Source organism: Oncorhynchus nerka, linkage group LG12 (assembly GCF_034236695.1).
Source record: "Oncorhynchus nerka isolate Pitt River linkage group LG12, Oner_Uvic_2.0, whole genome shotgun sequence".
Classification (NCBI taxonomy): domain Eukaryota; kingdom Metazoa; phylum Chordata; class Actinopteri; order Salmoniformes; family Salmonidae; genus Oncorhynchus; species Oncorhynchus nerka.
The window spans coordinates 56,805,165-56,829,334 of NC_088407.1; the positions used below are offsets into that span (position 1 = coordinate 56,805,165).

Here is a 24,170-nt window from a genome sequence, read left to right on the forward strand (position 1 = left end):
AGAAATAGGCATACCTACACGGTAATCAAATCAAATCAAATTGTATTGGTCACATGGTTAGCAGATGTTATTGCGAGTGTAGCGAAATGCTTGTGCTTCTAGTTCCGACAGTGCAGCAAAATCAACAATTAATCTAACAATTCCACAACAACTACCTAATACACACAAATCTAAAGGGATGGAATAAGAATATATACATATAGATATATGGATGAGCGATGACCGAGCTGCATAGGCAAGATGCAATAGATGGTATAAAATACAGTGTGCATATGGGATGAGTAATGCAAGATATGTAAACATTATTATTAAAGTGGCAATAATAAAGTGACTAGTGATCCATTTGTTAGATTGGCCAATAATTAAAGTCTGTATGTAGGCAGCAACCTCTCTTTGTTAGTGATGGGTGTTTAGCAGTCTGATGGCCTTGAGATAGAAACTATTTTTCAGTCTCTCGGTCCCAGCTTTGATGTACCTGTACTGACCTCGCCTTCTGGATGGTAACGGGGTGAACAGGCAGTGGCTCGGGTGGTTGTTGTCCTTGATGATCTTTTTGGCCTTCCTGTGACATCGGGTGCTGTAGGTGTCCTGGAGTACAGGTAGTCTGCCCCCAGTAAAGCTCACCACTGTCTCTATTATATTATGACAGACCAGCTAGATTTACTGTCTCTATTATATTATAACAGACCAGCTAGATCTACTGTCTCTATTATATTATGACAGACCAGCTAGATCTACTGTCTCTATTATGTTATGAGCATCTGTAAAAGTTTGTGAGAGCTTTAGGTGACAAGCCAAATTTCTTCAGCCTCCTGAGGTTGAAGAGGCGCTATTGCGCCTTCACCACCACGCTGTCTGTGTGGGTGGACCATTTCAGTTTTTCCGTGACGTGTACGCCAAGGAACTTAAAACTTTCCACCTACAATATATCATTGTATATAGACTGCCCATTTTTTTTCCTACTGTATTATTGACTTGTTAATTGTTTATTCCATGTGTAACTCTGTGTTGTCTGTTCACACTGCTATGCTTTATCTTGGCCAGGTCGCAGTTGCAAATGAGAACTTGTTCTCAACTAGCCTACCTGGTTAAATAAAGGTGAAATAAATAAAAAATTAAAAATAAAAATAAAAATTCTCCACTGCTGTCCCCTCGATATGGATAGGGGGGTGCTCTCTCTGATGTTTCCTGAAGTCCACGATCATCTCCTTTGTTTTGTTGACGTTGAGTGAGAGGTTGTTTTCCTGACACCACATTCCGAGTGCCCTCACCTCCTCCCTATAGGCTGTCTCGTTGTTGGTGGTGATCAAGCCTACTACTGTTGTGTCGTTTGTAAACTTGATGATCGAGTTGGAGGCGTGCATGGCCACGCAGTCATGGGTGAACAGCGAGTACAGGAGGGGGCTGAGGCGCATGCACCGTTGTGGGCCCCCAGTGTTGAGGATCAGCGAAGTGGAGATGCTGTTTCCTACCTTCACCACCTGGGGGCGGCCCGTCAGGAAGTCCAGGACCCAAACGCATAGGGTGGTGTTGAGACCCAGGCTCTCCAGCTTAATGACGAGGGTACTATAGTGTCGAATGCTCAGCTGTAATCAAAGAACAGTATTCTTACATAGTTAGTATTCCTCTTGTCCAGATGGAATAAAGCAGTGTGCAGTGTGATGGCGATTGCATCATCTGTGGACCTATTGGGGCGGTACGCAAATTGCAGTGGGTCTAGGTTGGCAGGTAGAGGTGGAGGTGATATTATCCTTGGCTAGTCTCTCAAAGCACTTCATGATGACAGAAGTGAGTGCTACAGGACGATAGTCATTCAGTTCAGTTACCTATGTCTTCTTGGGTACAGGAACATTGGTGGCCATCTTGAAGCATGTGGGGACAGCAGACTGGGATAAGGAGAGATTGAATATGTCAGTAAACACACCAGCCAGCTGGTCTGCTCATGCTCTGAGTACACGGCTAGGGATGCTGTCTGGGCCGGCAGCCTTGCTATGGATAGCACGTTTAAATGTCTTACTCACGTCAGCCACGGAGAAGGAGAGCTGGCTGCAAATCAACTAGCCATATACATATTTTTTATATAGAGGTGAAATGCATATTTGGTGAGATCTTTAATGAAAACAAAACTTTCACGTAAAATAATGTGACACATAAGTATCGCGTGTACACAACGTGAAAGCATGATGTACACGTAGATGTTATGTAGATGTTTTTAAGGCTTTCAAGGTGAGATCTTTCATAAGAAACGTCTATATGATGTGTCACGTGACATGAGATGAACATGACATGAACGTGTCTGCGGTTTGACGCCATAGAAAAAAACTCCATTGACAATCCATGTTAATTGATGGCAGTATCTTATTGCGCTAGGAAGATGTTAGGGGACTTGGTGAGAGGTATCAGTAGCTTCACTAGGCTGAATTCTGTCCTGAATCACTCCCCATAGGCATGGGACAAATGATTGTGTAGTTTCAGTGGATAAAGTTGTGTGCGTCAACTGTAGGGGTGCCCATGTTGTTGGGGATTGGAAGTGTCCGGTGCGAGAGAGGCAGATTGAAATGCCCAGAGTCAGAGTTGTGCAGAAGGTGTCATATGATGAGGCAGTGAAGAAAGTAGAGGAGGATGGGGTCAAGGGTGAGGGATCGTGAGAGTAGATTGGTGCCAGCATAGAGGGATAAGCCAACGACTGATATATGTTTCAGTAAGGTTGGCTTCTTATCGTTCATAGCAATGGTTATCTTCTGTGCTGCAGAAATGGAACGCACTGTAAATCACAGAAAATAGATGTGGTGGCAGTTGCAGAGAAGTATTTGAGTTTACGAGATTTGACTTCAGAAGAGTTACAGGGTGTGTTGAGTGGTGGTGTCCCGTCCTCCCAGGCCGTTGGCATGGTTCAGGAGAAGTTAGGGTCAACGTAGTGGAATGGGGTAGTGGGTTTGGTTTTTAATGAGTGTAGGTGGCAGCTGCAGAGAAGTACCTGGGTGTACGAGATTTGACTGCAGAAGAGTTATAAGATATTTTGAGACTGATTTTTATTATATTGTGGTATATAGGTGTAGGGTTGGTTGGTGGTGCAATTTTGTATTTTCTCTCGCTTCCTTTTTATTTTTGTATCACAAATGTAACGTGATTGAACACACGCTACCGCACAGTAGGTGGCAGCATGCACAAACAAAATGTGCGAACGCCATGATACCAAAGAAGAAGAAGAAGACGAAGAAGAAGAAGAAGAAATTGACGTTAACGCTAATGTTGGACTAAAATGGCGGCTGTCATGAGATTTGGTTCTAGAATGGGTCTTCAATGTTTATCCTTGAGTCGTTCAGCAGCAGTGGCACAATTAGTAAGTCCATATGTTTTTCTTTTTCGATGTCTCCTCAATGCAGTGGCTTGCTTTTTTGACTAGCTACATTTGATTGCAAATGAGTGCCCTTTAATAAACACAAGCGCCTGTTGTTAGCCTACGTTTGCTAGCTAGCGACTACAGTACCAGTATCATAGATACTAGGTTGGCTAGCTGTTTTTGTTAGAATTGATGATAAATGCCGCTTTTAAAATGTGTGTGTGATACTATATTTTGGTATAACCGTCAATGTCATAGCCATAATGCGATATGGTTTGCCTTAATCTGAGCGTGTGTGTTGCTTTTAACTAACGTTACGTGCACTGTCTCACAACGCTCTGTTGACAGGTTCAGGATGGCGCGTCTGCAGGGAAAACTCTCCCAGAGAGGGTAAAGATAGTGGAGGTGGGACCCAGGGATGGCCTGCAAAATGAGAAGGTAATATTTCACTTTATTAAGATTTGATACTTTTAAATCAGTCCACCAGTGAATTATATCTTTTTGGTGGTCCATTGCATTGGATTGAGTGGGTGGGCGTGTCACTCAAACTCATGAGGAAAAAGTTAGTCCTTCTAGTTATGGGGAACTGGGTCAAAAGCCACCGGTTGCAGATTTTATTGTCATAACTCCTGTGTCTCTCCTGTTGGCCCTGTCAGACTGTCGTTCCTTCTGAAGTTAAGATTCACCTGATTGACATGCTCTCAGAGGCGGGTCTTTCTGTCATCGAAGCCACGAGCTTTGTCTCCCCGAAATGGGTTCCACAGGTGAGGTTACTAGAGTGATTTGGGACCATGATTTGGGGGATTTTAACTAAATTGAATGCCATAGAAGGGTCCTTTGGAAGGATTGTTGACATATATTTGACATTTGTATCTTAATAGAGAAACAATTCATTGAAGTTAGAACATTTTACATTTTGGCCTTACCCAGGCCTCCTTTAAGACTCCATAATGTTTCATCTGTATGTTCTACAGAGGAAAAATGTGTTTCATATGAAGCTTTACTACTTCCTCTGTAGAATGGGTAGTATTTTGATTTCAATAACAATTTTATTACATTCATATATGAATATTGAAAAATATAAACATAATTATAGAAAATATAAAGCAGGGAATAGGTACAGGGGAGAGGAGGGTGATGTATGAGCCAATTGTAAGCTAGGGATGATTAGGTGACCATGACGGTATGAGGGCAGGATTGGGAATTTAGCCAGGACACCAGGGTTAACACCCCTGCTCTTACGTGCCATGGGATCTTTCGTGAGCACAGAGAGTCAGGACACCAGTTAATGTCCCATCTGAAAGACGGCACCCTACACAAAGCAATGTCCCCAATCACTGCCATGGGGCATTGGGATATTTTTCTTTTGACCAGAGGAAAGAGTGCCTCGTACTGGCCCTCCAACACTACATCCAGGAGCATCTGGTCTAAGCAGGACAAACCCTTCTTAGCTTCAGAGACAAGCCAGCAGTGGGATGCAGGGTGGTATGCTGTTGGATTGTATCATTGCACATCCTGCAAATAACCAGCAGAGGGTGACCAATTTTGATCCATTTTCACATTCACTCTGTTGGAAATGCTTACAAATTGGAACATAACTCAAACTAGCAGAGATCCCACTCTAGAACTTTGATATGCCTGTACAGTAGATTATGTTCAATATATTGAGAATTTAGACAAATCAAATGTTTTATATTTTTAATATTCATGTTTATTTTTCAATATTGATTATTTGTAAGAAAATTATTGAAATCAAAATATTACAGAGGAAACTGTAAAGCTTCATTTGACACCCATTTTTCCTTTATAGAATATACAGATGAAACATTATTAAACTCTTTCTGTTCAGGAGATTCTTACGTGTGTTGTGGTAGCTTGTCGTTACAATTGCTTCAGAGGAACCTGGTAAAATTAAGTTTGAAGTGTGCCTAACCACTGGATGGGTCTAAATGCACTGCCAGCACGCAGTCAAAGCTACTAACCACTTTTCGCTTCAATGCCTTCAGAAAGTATTCATACCCCTTGACTTACTCCACATGTTGTTATAGCCTGAATTCTAACAAATTAAATACATTTTTGTTCTCACCTATCTACTCACAATACCCCATAATGACAGTGAAAAACATATTTTCAAATTTATTGAAAATGAAATACAGAAATATATCATTTACATTGTGAAGGAAAATGTTATGTTTGTGCTTTTCTAATAACCATTTCGACTGGGTTCATGCAAGTGACTGATTGATCCGGCTCCGGAGGAATCCTCACTATTAGTATAAGCAATTTGGCAGTACACCCAGAACATTGTTTTGAGAACATAAATGGGTCTATCAGTTTCAAGGTCTCCACTTGGAAAAGAAGCCTCATGTGGTATTGGTTGGTCACATGCATGAACCAAAAGTAAATAATGAATCATGTAAATCATGCATATATAACTTGTCTGTGTAAGCAATATGTAAGAGAACTAACGGGACTGCCCCGAGGGAGCTCCTGACAGAGCTCCACAACAACGTATTCACACCCCTTTTACTATGACACTCCAAATTGAGTTCAGGTGCATCCAATTTCTTTTGATCATCCTTGAGAGGTCCCTACAACTTGGAGAACCCGTGGCCATTTCAATTGTTTGGACATGATTTAGAAAGAAACTGATGACAGTGCATGTCAGAGCAGAAGCTACACCATGAAGTCCAAGGAACTGTCTATAGATCTCTGCGATAGAATTGTGTTGAGGCACATATCTGGGGAAGTTTATAGTGTTGAAGATGTCAAAGAGCACAGTGGTCTCCATCATTAGGAAATTGAATAAATATGCAACTACTCTGAATATGCAACTACTGCCAGAAGGACAACAGTCTCTACCTCACTTCACCAATCTGGGCTTTATGGGAGAGTGGCCAGATGGAAGCCACTCCTGAGAAAAAGGCACATGACAGCATGCCTGAAATTTGCTAAATGGAATGTGAAAGACTGCGAGAATAAGATGAAATATTCTGGTCTGATGAGACAAAAGGTTTTACACTTTTGGCCTGAATGCAAAGCACTATGTCTGGAGAACCAGGCACAGCTCATCGCCTGTCTAACACCATCCCTGCCGTGAAGCATGGTGGTGGCAGCATGCTATGGTGCTAATCCTATGGAAAGACTTGAATGTTGTTCACTGCTGCTTCCCATCTAACTTAACAGAGCTTGAAGAAATCTGCAAGGAAAAATGGGAGAAAATACCTAAATCCAGATGTTCAAATGTGATAGACAGCCAAAACAACTCAAAGCTGTAATCGCTGCGAAAGTTGCTTCTACGATGTATTGACTCAGGTGTGAATACTTATGTAAATGTATATATTTCTGTATTTTATTTTCAGTACATTTAGCAAACATTTTGAAAAACATGTTTTTACTTTGTCATTATGGGGTATTGTGTGTAAACTATTTGATCAATTTTGAATTCAGGCTACAACACAACATTGTGGAATAGGTCAAGGGGTATGAATACATTCTGGAGGCACTGTAACTAGTGCACTCAGATCATATCCTGATATCGACAGCAGATGAGTTAACTATATTATGAATATAACTTAGCTAGCTAACCTGAGCCAAGCTCACGTTTAAATTGCATGAAAACTGAGATTTAAATTTTAAATGAATGTGTAAATGGTTAAGTAATTGAGCAGTGCACCAGGAGTACTTGCCACTGTGATTCCTGAAATGCAGAGCCTGTTGGAGTATTTTTCGACTCCTAAATTATACTTTTGTTTCATAGTTTTCTAGCTCAGCTGGTTAGCTAGCTCTGTCTCATTGACCACCAAATGTTGCTAACGCTAGCTAGCCACTTAATATAACTTGTTTTCTCAACGTATGTTTAGCCAAGTTGTTATGAATACAACTCCCATCTGCTGTTAGTTCCAAATGTGTTTATAGCTTTGATTGCATGCTTACAGTGAATTCAGAGCCATTCAGTGGTTTGCTATACTACAAACATTTTACCAGCTTCCCATGAAGCAATTGTAATGACCGTTCTCCACAACATACCCTAAGAGTTTCCTGATTTGCAAGTGGCCCTGAGGGAACACACTAAATGTATTGGGTAAAGTGTTATGAAATGTAATGTCGTGTAATATTTCAAATTGTAAATAACCGCCTTAATGTTGCTGGACCCAGGAAGAGTGGGGATCCTTAATAAATACAAAATAGTGTGTTTAATTGTGTATTAGAAACACAGTTTGAGATCATTGAGGGGATTTTGCCAGTGGATGTATTTGACTTCCCTGAAAAATGTTGTCCAAGGTTGTAACAATAACCAAGGGTACCGGGACTTAGCGAAGACTCCATTGCAGAGTTTGTGATGTGTCCTCAGAGACTGAAGAGGAAGTGAGACATCACACTCCTTCATTTCTTCGAGTTCATATACAGTCAATGAACTAAGCAGATCAGACCCAGCTGCTAATGTATTGGTGTCTATGGGAGAGCTACCCCGTTAAGCAGACAGAACTTACAATTTATTTTAAATGGTAAATGGCCTGAGTGGGACATCTTCATTTATCCATCATCTTTGGTGTCTTTTCCCCCCTGATTGGCAGATGGCAGACCAGGTGGAGGTGATGATGGGGATCCACAGAAGGCCAGGTGTGTCCTACCCCGTTCTGACCCCCAACCTCAAGGGATTCCTGGCAGCTGTAAGTTCCTACCTGGGCTCCATGGCACTCTGCTTATGTCACCTCAATATCATAACTATACACAAATTACTTAAAAGCGAGAAGTTAGAATAACTAATGAATTCCATCAAGCGTCCTCATACACTGTTGTAAAATCAGTGTCCTATTTTATATTGTAGGTATCGAGCAAGTATGTGGCTGCTTGTTTTCCCAGGTGAATGCAGGAGCTGCAGAGGTGGCCATATTTGGTGCAGCCTCGGAGCTGTTCAGTAAGAAGAACATAAACTGCTCTGTGGATGAGAGCCTGCAGCGCTTTGAGGTCGTCACCAAAGCAGCCAAAGAGGCCGGCGTGCCAGTCAGAGGGTAAGACGGACTGACAGACGGACAAAGAAGCGGAGGTAGAAAATGAGGAGCAGTGATTGTCAATGGAGAACATATGTAGGGTTGGTCACATTCCTCTTATGTCCATGCTCTGTTTCCTCAGGTATGTGTCATGTGTGCTGGGATGCCCATATGAGGGCAAGGTGTCACCAGACAAAGTGGCTCAGGTGAGTTCCTCTGACTCAGACCAAGCCTAGCATTCTTTCCCTTTTCACTGAGAAATATCTCATCTTCCCTTATAAATGTCATTATCCTCCAAATAGATTTAATTGAACATTGTTATAGAGCTTTAAAACTGCTTGAGGATTTCACTTGTAACTCTTTAATGCAGGTAGCCAAGCGTCTGTACTCCATGGGTTGCTATGAGATATCTCTGGGTGACACCATAGGTGTGGGTACCCCAGGTGGCATGACTGAGATGCTGCAGGCGGTGAGCAGGGAGGTGCCCGTCAACGCTCTGGCAGTCCACTGCCATGACACCTACGGTCAGGCACTGGCCAACATTCTCATTGCTCTGCAGGTACTGTATAGTCCCAGTTGGCATTAGATAGAACACTGCGGCCCCACTCGCCTATGGGGATACCAACCCGTGTTTACCCCATTGGCTCACAGCAAGAAAACGTTACTTTTTTCAAATGTAATTTTCTTGTTTGTTTTCTGCTTGTTTTAGTCAATTGCAAAACTACATTTAAGAAAGGTACAACATGTCTAAAGATTACTTTTCAACATTGCCTGCTCTAGAGCGTTCTCACATCTTACAAAAATGTAATGTTGTAGGGCTTCTCTTATGCCCCTTTTAATGATGGCGCTAGCAGCTACGCAGGTGCTAGCTTGCTACCAACAAGAATATTAAGCTAGCCAAGACCAACAACACAAACAAATAGACGATACAACTACAAGAGTGAGTAGAGTTAGACTATACAGGTTAAATGTCTTACCTGTGATGAAATGTTTTCCATACACATAGTTACACTACCGGTAAAAAGTTTTAGAACACCTACTCATTCAAGGGTTTTTCTTTATTTTTGCTCATTTCTACAAATGTAGAATAATAGTGAAGACATCACAACTATGATTTGTAAGTCGCTCTGGATAAGAGCGTCTGCTAAATGACTTAAATGTAAATGTCTATGAAATAACGCCCTGAATAATGTAGTAACCAAAAAAGTGTTAAACAAATCAAAATATATTTTATATTTGAGATTCTTCAAATAGCCACCATTTGCCATCATGACAGCTTTGCACACTCTTGGCATTCTCTCAACCAGCTTCACCTGGAATGCTTTTCCAACAGTCTAAACATACTAAATAAATCACAGACAGTGTCACCAGTAAAGCACCCTCACACCATAATACACATGCAGAGATTATCCATTCACACGCATCACGTCTCACAAAGACACAGCGGTTGGATCAAAAATCTCCAATTTGGACTCCAGGCCGAAGGACAGATTTCCACCAGTCTAATGTCCATTGCTCGTGTTTCTTGGCCCATGCAAGTCTCTTCTTATTGGTGTCCTTTTGTAGTGGTTTCTTTGCAGCAATTTGACCATGAAGGCCTGATTCACACAGTCTCCTCTGAACAGTTTATGTTGATGTGTCTGTTACTTTAACTCTGAAGCATTTATTTGGGCTGCAATTTCTGAGACTGGTAACTCTAATGAACTTATCCTCTGCAGCAGAGGTAACTCTGGGTCTGCCATTCCCGTGGCGGTCCTCATGAGAGCCAGTTTCATCAGAGCGCTTGATGGTTTTTACAACAGCACTTGAAGAAACTTTCAAAATTCTTGAAGTGTTCCGTATAGACTGACCTTCATGTCTTAATGAAATGTTGGACTGTCGTTTCTCTTTGCTTATTTGATCTGTCCTTGCCATAATATGGACTTGGTCTTTTACTAAATAGGGCTATCTTCTGTATACAAGCCCTGCCTTGTCACAACACAACTGATTGGCTCAAACGCATTTAGAAGGACAGAAATTCCACAAATTAAGAAGGGACACCTGTTAATTGAAATGCATTCCAGGTGACTACCTCATGAAGCTGGTTGAGAGAAACCCAAGCGTGTGCAAAGCTGTCATCAAGGCAAAAGGTGGCTACTTCGAAGAATCTCAAATAAAAAATATATTTTGATTTGTTTAACATTTTTTTTGGTTACTACATTATTCCATGTTATTTCATAGTTTTGATGTCTTCACTATTGTTCTACAATGTAGAAAATAGTAAAAATAAATAAAAAACCCTTGAATGAGTAGGTGTTTTAAAACTTTTAACCGGTAGTAACGTGTAGCCTACTTGGACACCGGGTCCCCACATTTCCTACTCTCCCAACCCGAATAGCCTGAAGCCACAGGGCTCTTCTCGCAGGCTATATTTCCCTACGTGGGAGCATTGCAAACTGTAGTTCAGAATTTTTTAAAACCTGGTTACATGTACTGTACATTGAACAACATACAGTGGGGCAAAAAAGTATTTAGTCAGCCACCAATTGTGCAAGTTCTCCCACTTAAAAAGATGAGAGTCCTGTAATTTTCATCATAGGTACACTTCAACTATGATAGACAAAATGAGAGAAAAAAATCCAGAAAATCACATTGTAGGATTTTTAATGAATTTATTTGCAAATTTTGGTGGAAAATAAGTATTTGGTCAATAACAAAAGTTTATCTCAATACTTTGTTATATACCCTTTGCTGGCAATGTCAACCGCTTTCTGTAAGTCTTCACAAGGTTTTCACACACTGCTGGTATTTTGGCCCATTCCTCCATGCAGATCTCCTCTAGAGCAGTGATGTTTTGGGGCTGTTGCTGGGCAACACGGACTTTCAACTCCCTCCAAAGATTTCCTATGGGGTTGAGATCTGGAGACTGGCTAGGCCACTCCAGGACCTTGAAATGCTTATTACAAAGCCACTCCTTCGTTGCCCGGGCAGTGTGTTTGGGATCATTGTCATGCTGAAAGACCCAGCCACGTTTCATCTTCAATGCCCTTGCTGATGGAAGGAGGATTTCACTCAAAATCTCACGATACATGGCCCCATTCATTCTTTCCTTTACACGGATCAGTCGTCCTAGTCCCTTTGCAGAAAAACAGCCCCAAAGCATGATGTTTCCACCCCCATGCTTCACAGTAGGTATGGTGTTCTTTGGATGCAACTCAGCATTCTTTGCCCTCCAAACACGACGAGTTGAGTTTTTACCAAAAAGTTATATTTTGGTTTCATCTGACCATATGACATTCTCCCAATCTTCTTCTGGATCATCCAAATGCTCTCTAGCAAACTTCAGACGGGCCTGGACATGTACTGGCTTAAGCAGGGGGACACGTCTGACACTGCAGGATTTGAGTCCCTGGCGGCGTAGTGTGTTACTGATGGTAGGCTTTGTTACTTTGGTCCCAGCTCTTTGCAGGTCATTCACTAGATCCCCCTGTGTGGTTCTGGGATTTTTGCTCACCGTTCTTGTGATCATTTTGACCCCCCGGGGTGAGATCTTGCGTGGAGCCCCAGATCGAGGGAGATTATCAGTGGTCTTGTATGTCTTCCATTTCCTAATAATTGCTCCCACAGTTGATTTCTTCAAACCAAGCTGCTTACCTATTGCAAATTCAGTCTTCCCAGCCTGGTGCAGGTCTACAATTTTGTTTCTGGTGTCCTTTGACTGCTCTTTGGTCTTGGCCATAGTGGAGTTTGGAGTGTGACTATTTGAGGTTGTGGACCGGTGTCTTTTATACTGATAACAAGTTCAAACAGGTGCCATTAATACAGGTAACGAGTGGAGGACAGAGGAGCCTCTTAAAGAAGAAGTTACAAGTCTGTGAGAGCCAGAAATCTTGCTTGTTTGTAGGTGACCAAATACTTATTTTCCACCATTTGCAAATAAATTCATTAAAAATCCTACAATGTGATTTTCTGGATTTTTTTTTCTCATTTTGTCTGTCTTGGTTGAAGTGTACTACCTATGATGAAAATTACAGACCTCTCTCATCTTTTTAAGTGAAAGAACTTGCACAATTGGTGGCTGACTAAATACTTTTTTGCCCCACTGTATAACAAAAAAATCTACGACGAAGTTGGCTCTTTTACAATGGGGGTATGTTTACCCCAATTTCTGGGCGTGGTCGAGGGGAATTCCTTGTTATGACGTGAATATCGACTCTGAAGCTGAGTGCAATATAGAGGACTCTGATTGCTGTATGAATAGTACTGGAATTCTACTGGCATGCATTTGATGAAGATGCGGTTTTCTTTTTGCAGATGGGTATCAGTGTTGTGGACTCGTCAGTGGCTGGCCTTGGCGGGTGTCCATATGCACAAGGGGCTTCTGGCAATGTGGCCACAGAAGATGTGGTGTACATGCTGCACGGACTTGGCATTCAGACGGTGAGAATTCTCCTCTTCCCTCTCTTTTTACCGGTCTCCCACTTTCACTTCCTCCCTCAGTTCAATGGAATCTGGCAAACTGTTACAAGATAGTGTTCTACTTCCTCTGTATTGACAGCATCATTGTCATCAGTGTTTACTTCGACACAAAGCGTTTTGATCTGTAGGAGAACCAGTTATCTTTTTTAAACTAGTCAGTGCACACAATGAGTTCCCTGTTTGTGTGACTGTCCTTCCTCTCCCTCTATCTCAGGGAGTGGACCTGCCAAAGCTGATGGATGCTGGAGCTTTTATCTGTCGTTCCCTGAACAAAAAGACAAGCTCGAAAGTGGCCCAGGCCACCTGCAAACTCTGAACCTGGCTCCACAAAGACCTAGAAGAGGGATGTCACGAGTGATTCCTACAGACAAGGCTAAAAGACATTACTAAGGCAACACACCTGTGCCACAGAGGTGTAATATATTTTGATTAGCTGTAGATAAAGATGGTTGTAAGAACTGTGTGTGTTCCATTATTTGATATAAGTCAAGTACCTCGCTTATAAATGAAGAAATCTAAATAGTTAGAAAGCCTTGCTCAAGTGGTGCCTTATCATTCACATCATGTCCTACATAAACCTGGTGCCTTGCCCGCTACCTTTGTGTGTTACATGATTATTGCAAATACACTAATCATGGATGGAAACGTTATTCTGAATAAAGTATGCTATTTTAATATAATTTAAAGTTAAATGAACAACAAAGTTAAAAGAAGGGATTGCCTGACTTGTACTTCAGTTGCTTGGTGTACAAACAGCCTTGTCCTTATTTGTCAATCCTTATGTTTAGCCAGTTGTCGTAACAGTGGCAAAGGGATGGGTCCTGCCAGTGTATTGCAGTAGGTATCCTAAACAGATCTTGATGTTTGCAGAGTGGAATAAGAATCAACCAATTGTTTTCTATTATGGGACAGGAAGTCACAGGATTTAGTCATTCTGATGTCATGTTTATTTCCATTGAACCAAACTTCCAACTATCCTTACTTGAAAACCACTTAGGAGTTACAAGCCTACCATATTAGGACAATTAAAGTCCATTCCTGCAGTTTGAGTGGAATTTGTCTGTTTTTCTTTTTTTGTTTAGTTCTTGGTTTTGGTGTGTCTCGTTGAATGTAAATATTTATTGTAAAAGGTTACACTTCTGAATTAAAGCCATTTGAAAAGTTTGTCTCAAATCTAAGGAAGCACTTTTTTTGGGCTGTATTTTCAAAAAATAAATACTAACATTTTTTATGAATGTGTTAGGCATATTTAACAGAACAGGTTATATAATCTAGTGCATTTACACAGCCAGTGTCTGTGACACGTCTACAGTGTAGCCAAAATGTCTACCAGCACAACACTCCTCATCCCACTAGGGCGAAGAAATGACTCACATAGGGATCTGGTGATTATATAACAGTAGACTAGTTGAGGATTTGACATTCATTCATAGGCACTACAGAACCAATCAAAGGTGGATCCATTGAGATATTTGTAAACCATTGGATTTGTGTATGTCCCTAATGGTTTAGGGATATAGTCTGAGAGGTTGTGATTTTGCAATTATACTGGAAAGCAAGTGATGCAAATCAAATCAAAGTTTATTTGTCACGTGCGCCGAATACAACAGGTAGACCTTACAGTGAAATGCTTACTTACAAGCTCTAACCAATAGTGCAAAAAAGGTGTTATGTGAACAATAGTAGTGAGGCTATAAAAGTAACGAGGCTACATACAGACACCGGTTAGTGAGGCTGATTGAGGTAGCATGTACATGTAGATATGGTTAACGTGACTATGCATGTATGATGAACAGAGAGTAGCAGTAGCGTAAAAGAGGGGTTGGTGGGTGGCGGGACACAATGCAGATAGCCTGGTTAGCCAATGTGCGGGAGCACTGGCTGGTCGGCCCAATTCAGGTAGTATGTACATGAATGTATAGTTAAAGTGACTATGCATATATGATAAACAGAGAGTAGCAACAGCGTAAAAAGAGGGCTTGGGGGGGGCACACAATGCAAATAGTCCGGGTAGCCATTTGATTACTTGTTCAGGAGTCTTATGGCTTGGGGGTAAAAACTGTTGAGAAGCCTTTTTGTCCTAGACTTGGCACTCCGGTACCGCTTGCCATGCGGTAGTAGAGAGAACAGTCTATGACTGGGGTGGCTGGTGTAAAGGTCCTGGATGGCAGGCAGGTTAGCCCCAGTGATGTATTGGGCCGTACGCACCACCCTCTGTAGTGCCTTGCGGTCAGAGGCCGAGCAATTGCCATACCAGGCAGTGATGCAACCAGTCAGGATGCTCTCGATGTTGCAGCTGTAGAACCTTTTGAGGATCTCAGGACCCATGCCAAATCTTTTTAGTTTCCTGAGGGGGAATAGGCTTTGTTGTGCCCTCTTCACGACTGTCTTGGTGTGTTTGGACCATTCTAGTTTGTTGTTGATGTGGACACCGAGGAACTTGAAGCTCTCAACCTGCTCCACTACAGACCCGTCGATGAGAATGGGAGCATGCTCAGTCCTCCTTTTCCTGTAGTCCACAATCATCTCCTTAGTCTTGGCTACGTTGAGGGATAGGTTGTTATTCTGGCACCACACGGCCAGGTCTCTGACCTCCTCCCTATAGGCTGTCTCGTCATTGTCTGTGATCAGGCCTACCACTGTTGTGTCGTCTGCAAACTTAATGATGGTGTTGGAGTTGTGGGAGCCTGGCCATGCAGTCGTGGGTGAACAGAGAGAACAGGAGGGGACTGAGCATGCACCCCTGTGGAACTCCAGTGTTGAGGATCAGCATGGCAGATGTGTTGCTACATACCCTCACCACCTGGGGGCGGCTCGTCAGGAAGTCCAGGATCCAGTTGCAGAGGGAAGTGTTTAGTCCCAGGATCCTTAGTTTAGCTGAGCTTTTAGGGTACTATGGTGTTGAACGCTGAGCTGTAGTCAATGAATAGCATTCTCACATAAGTGTTCCTTTTGTCCAGGTGGGAAAGGGCAGTGTGGAGTGCAATAGAGATTGCATAATCTGTGGATCTGTTTGGGCAGTATGCAAATTGGAGTGGGTTAGGGTTTCTGGGATAATGGTGTTGATGTGAGCCATTAACAACCTTTCAAAGCACTTCATGGCTATGGACGTGAGTGCTATGGGTCTGTAGTCATTTAGGCAGGTTGCCATTGTGTTCTTGGGCACAGGGACTATGGTGGTCTGCTTGAAACATGTTGGTATTACAGACTCAATCAGGGACATGTTGAAAATGTCAGTGAAGACACCTGACAGTTGGTCAGCACATGCCCGGAGCACACATCCTGGTAATCCATCTGGCCCCGCAGCCTTGTGTATGTTGACCTGTTTAAAGGTCTTACTCACGTCGGCTACGGAAAGCGTGATCACACAATTGTCTGGAACAGCTGATGCTCTCATGCATGCCTCAATGTTGCCTGCATCGAAGCGAGCATAGATGTGATTTAGCTCGTCTGGTAGGCTCGTGTCACTGGGCAGCTCGAAGCTGTGCTTCCCTTTGTAGTCTGTAATAGTTTGCTAGCCCTGCCACACAAGACAAGCGTTGGAGCCGGTGTAGTATGATTCAATCTTAGCCTGTATTGACGCTTTGCCTGTTTGATGGTTCGTCGGAGGGCATAGCAGGATTTCTTGTAAGCTTCCGGGTTCCGAGTCCCGCACCTTGAATGCGGCAGCTCCACCCTTTAGCTCAGTGCGAATGTTGCCTGTAATCCATTGCTTCTGGTTGGGATATGTACGTACAGTCACTGTGGGGACAACGTCCTCGATGCACTTATTGATAAAGCCAGTGACTGATGTGGTGTACTCCTCAATGCCATCGGAAGAATCCCGGAACATGTTCCAGTTAAATGACTGAGTCAGATCTAGACGATTATTGTTTTACCATTTGCCTATTTCCTCATTGTGGCACAGAAACATTTGTTGAGATTCTCTGAGAATTTGTGTTAGCAAGCTAAATTAATCTGCATAGCAGGCCCAGCTTGTCATTCAGGTTTCTCTTTGCATTAGGACAAGGAGTGTTTGTCTTCCACTCCTTGTCCTAATGCAAAGAGAAACCTGAATGACAAGCTGGACCTGCTATGCAGATTCCTTTAGCTTGCTAACACAGACTCCCAGAGAATCTCAACAAATGTTTCTGCGCCACAATGAGGAAATAGGCAGATGGTAAAACAATAATCGTCTAGATCTGACTCAGTCATTTGAATGTTTGTTGGTCCATTTTTGTCATTGTCATCATTGATTGGGAGAATGCAGAACAGGAAACGGTAAAGTAGATGTTGTCCTTAGCTGGCAGATATGGGCCAATGAGTTGATGACTTGAACATACACATCAGAGAAATTCCAACATCTAATTGAAAATGAACACTAAAGCCATATTTAGTGTTAGAAACATCCTTTCACTGACTGTACGTGTGTGGACCTACATCAATACGACATACTGTATTACATTGTTATAACAGGATGTCTTTGCGTTTGTGGTCCTGTATGTCACATGGGTCTGTTTTAATGTCCTGACGAGATGTTCTGATCGAGTCAGTCAGGGTCACCTGAATGGGGCCAAAAGTCAAGTACTTGTCTAGAATCCAGAAAAAGACAAGTCAACAGGAATGTCAAATAACTACTGTAACATGAGACTGAAGTAAATTAAATGTAAACATTTTATTTTTCAAAATAATAATGTTCAAAATGGAAGTTTGAAGCTGATTGTGAAGGTTCTGCTCCTGACAATGTGAGGCTATCAGGTATCCACACCAATGTTCCACGAGGAACACTGTAAGGCTGAGATTGTATCCACTTTATTGTCCACCCTGTTCTTCTTTGCTTTCATGTGCTCCAGCTTTCCAAGATGCCAGGGTTTACTTGCATAAGTGGACTTGATCAATTAAATAGCAGCGTTCCTTGTACCTCATTTGAATCAACATAAACCTTGGATGAGGAAGGTTGGTTTACAAGCATGTAAAAACACAGGCAATCTGTTGTAGCTTTGCAACATAAATCTGAGTGGAACCATGATAATGTAGTCTTGCAATAGAGTAAGTAAAAAAATACAAAATATCCGTAATAATGATAGAGGAGCTTCTATTCGAATAAATGCTGTAAATAAAACTAAATAAATGATTAGAGCGTCAAGTAGTGGGAAGCCACTGTCCATTTTAGACTAATCTTGCAGTAACACTATAAAGTCCAAAGTAAAGAGATTTGTTATCATTCTGTTGTCCTCATATTGAGGTCATAAAACAGGGTAAAAAAATATATTTGAGGGTAATGTTCTACTAGTTTTCATGCAATCTTTTTTCACTTTTTCGCTTACACCAAACATCTTAGCTATTTATACAATTGTGCGACAGACATCTCGGTAAAAAAAATTATTACAGATTTCTTGATTTATCTTAGATTAATTCTGACTGTTTTGAGGATGTGTTACTGACTATGTTGTTGCTACAGTAGCTTACGAGGGACAAACAACAGTAATATTGCTGCTTTTTTCTTGTTTTTCAAGCGAAGGACTTTATGGAGTATGCGAACACAGACGTTCACTTCGCCTAGCCTAGTCTTGCTATGAACAAATCAAATCTAGTATGCAGGCACCTTTACCCCTGGCAAGAAACCCCAAAGTAATGTGAAAACAAAGTGAGACTAACTGGAAAAGCTTTGTAAGATGTTACAGTAGACAATTATAGATTTTTTTGTATTTTTTGTATTCAGTCTGGCAGTGGGAGCTGAGTTGTATAAAATGGGGTGTGGCTGAAGATCAGGGTTGTCTAGCCCCAGGGTCATGGAACATCAGTACAAAGCCTTGCACCATGGCAGTATATGGCAGTAATAGGACAGTAGAGTCTTAGAGAAAAACCTGTCTCTCATACAGAGTCTTAAAGGAGGACAAGCATGAGCAGGCTTGATCAATAAGGTGAGACCTGGCTCAAAAGGCATACATGTTGTGGTTGAATCTTGGGATAGTTCAGGCATCCTATGCTGCAGAGGACAGGTTAGGGGCAGACGCCCGCATGTGAGTCGGTAAAGGGGCTTGAAGGTGGCCTGGGGACTGGAACCTTAAGGGTTGTTTCTCCAGCTGAGACATGGGCAGAGTGCAGTCGCTGCAGGAATTCTCCTTGCTGTACCGTTCATTCAGGGCCATGGTGTTCCGTTTTCTCCTCTTATTTTGTGCTATGTGAGCGATCCGCTTGGAGACAAGGTATATGATCTCACAGACGTTGAGCACAATGCAGAGGGCCGAGGCGCCCACCATGAAGTAGGTGAAAACTTTCTTCTCTGTGGGGTGGCCGATGTAGCAATCCACCTGATTGGGGCAGGGGCTGACCTCACACTTGACCAGCCGGGGCAGGTAGAAGCTGTCGTAGATTTTGTGGAGGATGTAGAGGAAGGAGATCTCGATGCCCGTCTTGACGAAGAGACTAAGCAGGTAGGTCCACCAGAGGCCGCCGTGCCTCTTCCCTGTGTTCTCGTACAGCTTGTCCTTGTTGCCGTGCATGGCATTCTTCCGTTCGCGTTCATCGCGATACGCCACATGCATCATCACCATGAAGGAAGGGCAAGTGACAAAGATGAGCTGCAGGGCCCACAGGCGAATGTGGGAGATGGGGAAGTAGTGGTCGTAGCAGACGTTGGCACAGCCGGGTTGCTTGGTGTTGCAGTCAAAGTCCTTCTGATCATCACTCCACACACGCTCCGCCGCCACCACGTACACCATCACCCTGAACACAAACACCACAGAGAGCCAGATACGACCAAATGCCGTGGAGTACTTATTCACCCCACTCAGGAGGGCTTGGAAGGTCTTCCAATCCATGGTTGAGGCTGGATGTTGACAGTCTCTTTTTCAGAACTTGCCTCCTTTTGTTCGATAACTATGGAACACTGGAGCAACCTGAGTAGATAAAAGAGAAGATTGTTGAGGGAAGGCATCAATGTAATCTGGATCCTGGTATGAATTAATTGCACAATGCCCTTCAAAATGGTATGATACAATCGACACAAACAAGAGAAGCTTTTCAGCTTTTTGGGTGTAGGCCTATGTTTATGTGTAGACCTCAATCTACAGCATTCATTTCTTATTTGAGAACTTAGGTGTTCTACACTGACTGAGATTTTGTTTCCCTTTTTCAATCAATTTTTTTTATCAGTTTACTTCCACATATCCCACATATTCATAATCATATAGTCAACTTTGTCAACAAAGATCGCTTTAGAATAGTTTATTTCTCCTTGTAATATTTAACTCTTAATATCTAAGGTTTACACAACCTTCATATAAAGTCAACGTGGCAATTAATACATTTTAAAAACTGATGACAGTAGATGAGAATTGGGGAAAGGGGGATACCTAGTCAGTGGTACAACTGAATGCCTTCAACTTAAATGTGTCTTCCGCATTTAACCCAACCCCTCTGAATCAGAGAGGTGTGGGGGGGGGCTGCCTTAATCTACATCCATGTCTTCGGCGCCCGGGGAACAATGGGTTAGGGCCAGGTGGGCATACAAATTAAGGCATATGCCTCACTTTACCACACACTGACTAGGCTATAACAGTTGGGTTGTCTGTGATATATTGGATAAGAATACATTTCCAATTAAATCAGAGTTTTACTGTGTGACTGTACAGGGAAGGAAATCAATGCCATCATGTTTATTTGTTCTTTGTTCCCTCATTGTTTATGTCTGCTTATACATTTTACATTTTGGTATAAAGCCAATGTGAACTGTTCAAAAAGTATCCCTAAGAAAGGAATGGATACAGTTGAAAGTAGAATACTTTTTATGCATAGGCCTACCTGCTCTTCTTATTGCGCATATTCAGGTGGCTGAGTAACCTATACATTTTATGATATGTCGGAACAGAGTAAATCTCAGACTTTTGTAGTAACAGAGTAAATTAAATGGGCTATCTGGTTACGCCAAAACTTTAGGCTACAATTCAACATCAGCGGAGTAAGACAATCAAAATACCTTTTTACACCATGCTCTCTTTAAACTCATCCACAAAGTAAGGAACAGATACATTCATAAAAATAGATAGCCTACTTTTCACTTACTTAACAAATGTCAATCCATTGTTTGTGCTTCAGTTCATAATCAGTTTTCTTCTGTTTTCTGTAGTTAATTCGTTTTACGCATAGATTAGCCCCGCTCAACAGAATGCTGTTGTCATGATTGATGTGTCTTTGGCGTTTGTCTGTGGGTGGGGTTTAAAAAATAAACTTGTAGCCTACCAATTGAGGCCCAGATGGTTTTTTTCTGGAATGGGCCTACACCACACTGTAAAACATTTCCTGTAAAATGTACAGTAACTCACTGGTTAGTAATTGGTAGTAAGTTACTGTATTTGATTTTACAGTACAGCTACTGTAATACATTTTATGGCACCAAAAATGTTCATGTAATCTAATTTACAGTACCACATCAGTTACTGTAATATAATTTACAGACCAATTACAATTACAGCATATTCATGTTTTTGCAAGTTTTCATTTTTATATTTTCATTTACATTTGGGTCATATAATGGGCACTCTTGCCCTTAACAATTTACAGTTGGTGCATTCAACCAAGATTGATCATTTAAAAAAACGTCATAGCAAGTAAAACTTTTCTGTCATCGTTACTGAAAATCCTGTTGTAGTTAAGGCTATACTGGTCTTCAAAATAATTGTAATTACAACAAGATATCTTATGGTATATCTCTGGATAATGCTAATACATTACTGAAATATTCACGGTAATTGAATGCCTGCTTCCTGTAAATTACTATAATGTCAAAGCAATGAAAGACAGTACAATACTGTAAAAGTGACAAAGAAACGGTAAGAAAGTCATTTTTTACAGTACTTTACTGTAATTACGAGGGAGTGGCGCAAGCAAGTTGGCTGATAGGCATTTGTATATTATAGCATATTAATGAATACTTGGTGTTTTATATCACTTGCACTTCTAGAGGCCTAAACAAAGGCTTCCAAACTGGCTGTAATTACAGGGCATAACAGATTTGATTAAATAGTCAACCATTAAAGGTTTAACACCAGCCATCACTCTGATCTGTCCCTTATATAGTAGTACCTCGTATAACTTAAATCAGTACAGAACTCCTCACTAACGGGTGCAACAACTATAGCCTCTTAGAAGACGCACCTCAAAATATGTTAATGAGCCAGCGATTATTTTCTCTCCCAGAATATTTTTCCACGATGAACCATAATTTACAGTATGCTGCATTAAATATACAGCAACACATATTCAGCAATTCAGCTCATGACACTATGGCTTTGCACAACCAAAGTATTTCTGCATGAACTGTCAGAAACCATCTCAGGGAAGCTCATCTGCGTGCCTGTCATCCTCACCAGTATCTTGACTTTACTACAGTTCGACATCGTATGCGACTTCAGTGGGAAAATGCTCACCTTCAATGGCCACTGGCACGCTGGAGAAGTCTACTCTTCACGGATGAATCCTGGTTTCATCTATACTGTGCAGATTGCAGACAGAGTGTATGGCGAGGTGTGGGCGAGTAGTTTGCTGACATCAATGTTGCGAAGAGTGCCCCATGGTGGCAGTGGGGTTATGGTATGGGCAGACAAAAGCTACGGACAACAAACACAATTGTATTTATCTACGGCAATTTGAATGCACAGAGATACCGTGATGAGATCCTGAGGCCCATTGTCTTGCCATTCATCTGCTACCTTCACCTCATGTTTCAGCATGATAATACACAGCCCCATGTCGCAAGGATCTGTACACAATTCCTGAAAGCTGAAAATGTCCCAGTTTTTCCATGGCCTGCATACTCACCAGACATCACCCATTGAACATATTTGGGATGCTCTGGGTCGACATGTACGAGAGCGTGTTCCAACTCCTACCAATATCCAGTAACTTCACACGGCCATTGAAGAGGAGTTGGACAACATTCCACAGGCCACAATCAACGACTTCCCTCCGCAAGGCAATCAAACAAGCTAAGCATCAGTATAGAGACAAAGTAGAATCTCAATTCAACGGCTCAGACACAAGAGGTATGTGGCAGGGTCTACAGTCAATCACGGATTACAAAAAGAAAACCAGCCCAGTCACGGACCAGGATGTCTTGCTCCCAGGCAGACTAAATAACTTTTTTGCCCGCTTTGAGGACAATACAGTGCCACTGACACGGCCCGCAACTAAAACATGCGGACTCTCCTTCACTGCAGCCGACGTGAGGAAAACATTTAAACGTGTCAACCCTCGCAAGGCTGCAGGCCCAGACGGCATCCCCAGCCGCGCCCTCAGAGCATGCGCAGACCAGCTGGCTGGTGTGTTTACGGACATATTCAATCAATTCCTATCCCAGTCTGTTGTTCCCACATGCTTCAAGTGGGCCACCATTGTTCCTGTTCCCAAGAAAGCTAAAGTAACTGAGCTAAACGACTACCGCCCCGTAGCACTCACTTCCGTCATCATGAAGTGCTTTGAGAGACTAGTCAAGGACCATATCACCTCCACCCTACCTGACACCCTAGACCCACTCTAATTTGCTTACCGCCCAAATAGGTCCACAGACGATGCAATCTCAACCACACTGCACACTGCCCTAACCCATCTGGACAAGAGGAATACCTATGTGAGAATGCTGTTCATCGACTACAGCTCGGCATTTAACACCATAGTGCCCTCCAAGCTCGTCATCAAGCTCGAGACCCTGGGTCTTGACCCCGCCCTGTGCAACTGGACTTCCTGACGGGCCGCCCCCAGGTGGTGAGGGTAGGCAACAACATTTCCACCCCGCTGATCCTCAACACTGGGGCCCCACAAGGGTGCGTTCTGAGCCCTCTCCTGTACTCCCTGTTCACCCACGACTGCGTGGCCACGCACGCCTCCAACTCAATCATCAAGTTTGCGGACGACACAACAGTGGTAGGCTTAATTACCAACAACAACGAGCCGGCCTACAGGGAGGAGGTGAGGGCCCTCGGAGTGTGGTGTCAGGAAAATAACCTCACACTCAACGTCAACAAAACAAAGGAGATGATTGTGGACTTCAGGAAACAGCAGAGGGAACACCCCCCTATCCACATTGATGGGACAGTAATGGAGAGGGTAGTAAGTTTTAAGTTCCTCGGCGTAGACATCACAAACAAACTGAATTGGTCCACCCACACAGACAGCATCGTGAAGAAGGCGCAGCAGCGCCTCTTCAACCTCAGGAGGCTGAAGAAATTTGGCTTGTCACCAAAAGCACTCACAAACTTCTACAGATGCACAATCGAGAGCATCCTGTCGGGCTGTATCACCGCCTGGTACGGCAACTGCTCCGCCCACAACCGTAAGGCTCTCCAGAGGGTAATGAGGTCTGCACAACGCATCACCGGGGGCAAACTACCTGCCCT

General features: G+C 42.5%; 2 protein-coding genes across 5 annotated transcripts; one reads left to right on the forward strand and one right to left on the reverse strand.

Moving 5' to 3' along the window:
* Positions 1-3,228: 3,228 nt before the first annotated feature.
* LOC115138409 (hydroxymethylglutaryl-CoA lyase, mitochondrial-like) lies at positions 3,229-13,959 on the forward strand. 2 transcript variants are annotated; one of them, XM_029675231.2, is made up of 9 exons: positions 3,230-3,343; positions 3,692-3,781; positions 4,000-4,107; positions 7,921-8,016; positions 8,210-8,358; positions 8,480-8,543; positions 8,708-8,896; positions 12,631-12,756; positions 13,010-13,959. In XM_029675231.2, the coding sequence occupies exons 1-9, from the start codon at positions 3,263-3,265 to the stop codon at positions 13,109-13,111; spliced, it is 1,005 nt and encodes a 334-aa protein (XP_029531091.1). In that variant the 5' UTR covers positions 3,230-3,262; the 3' UTR covers positions 13,112-13,959. The 2 variants fall into 2 exon arrangements, with proteins under 2 accessions (XP_029531092.1, XP_029531091.1); XM_029675232.2 differs by lacking the exon at positions 4,000-4,107 and having other exon boundaries at positions 3,229-3,343.
* Positions 13,960-17,430: 3,471 nt separating this feature from the next.
* LOC115138410 (gap junction beta-3 protein-like) lies at positions 17,431-23,008 on the reverse strand. Of its 3 annotated transcripts, none has more exons than XM_029675234.2 (4): positions 22,597-23,008; positions 22,206-22,385; positions 21,019-21,078; positions 17,431-19,676 (listed from the first exon to the last, which is right to left on the reverse strand). In XM_029675234.2, the coding sequence occupies exon 4, from the start codon at positions 19,596-19,598 to the stop codon at positions 18,759-18,761; it is 840 nt and encodes a 279-aa protein (XP_029531094.1). In that variant the 5' UTR covers positions 19,599-19,676; positions 21,019-21,078; positions 22,206-22,385; positions 22,597-23,008; the 3' UTR covers positions 17,431-18,758. The 3 variants fall into 3 exon arrangements, with proteins under 3 accessions (XP_029531094.1, XP_029531093.1, XP_029531095.1); XM_029675233.2 differs by having other exon boundaries at positions 20,842-21,078; XM_029675235.2 differs by lacking the exon at positions 21,019-21,078.
* Positions 23,009-24,170: the final 1,162 nt, after the last annotated feature.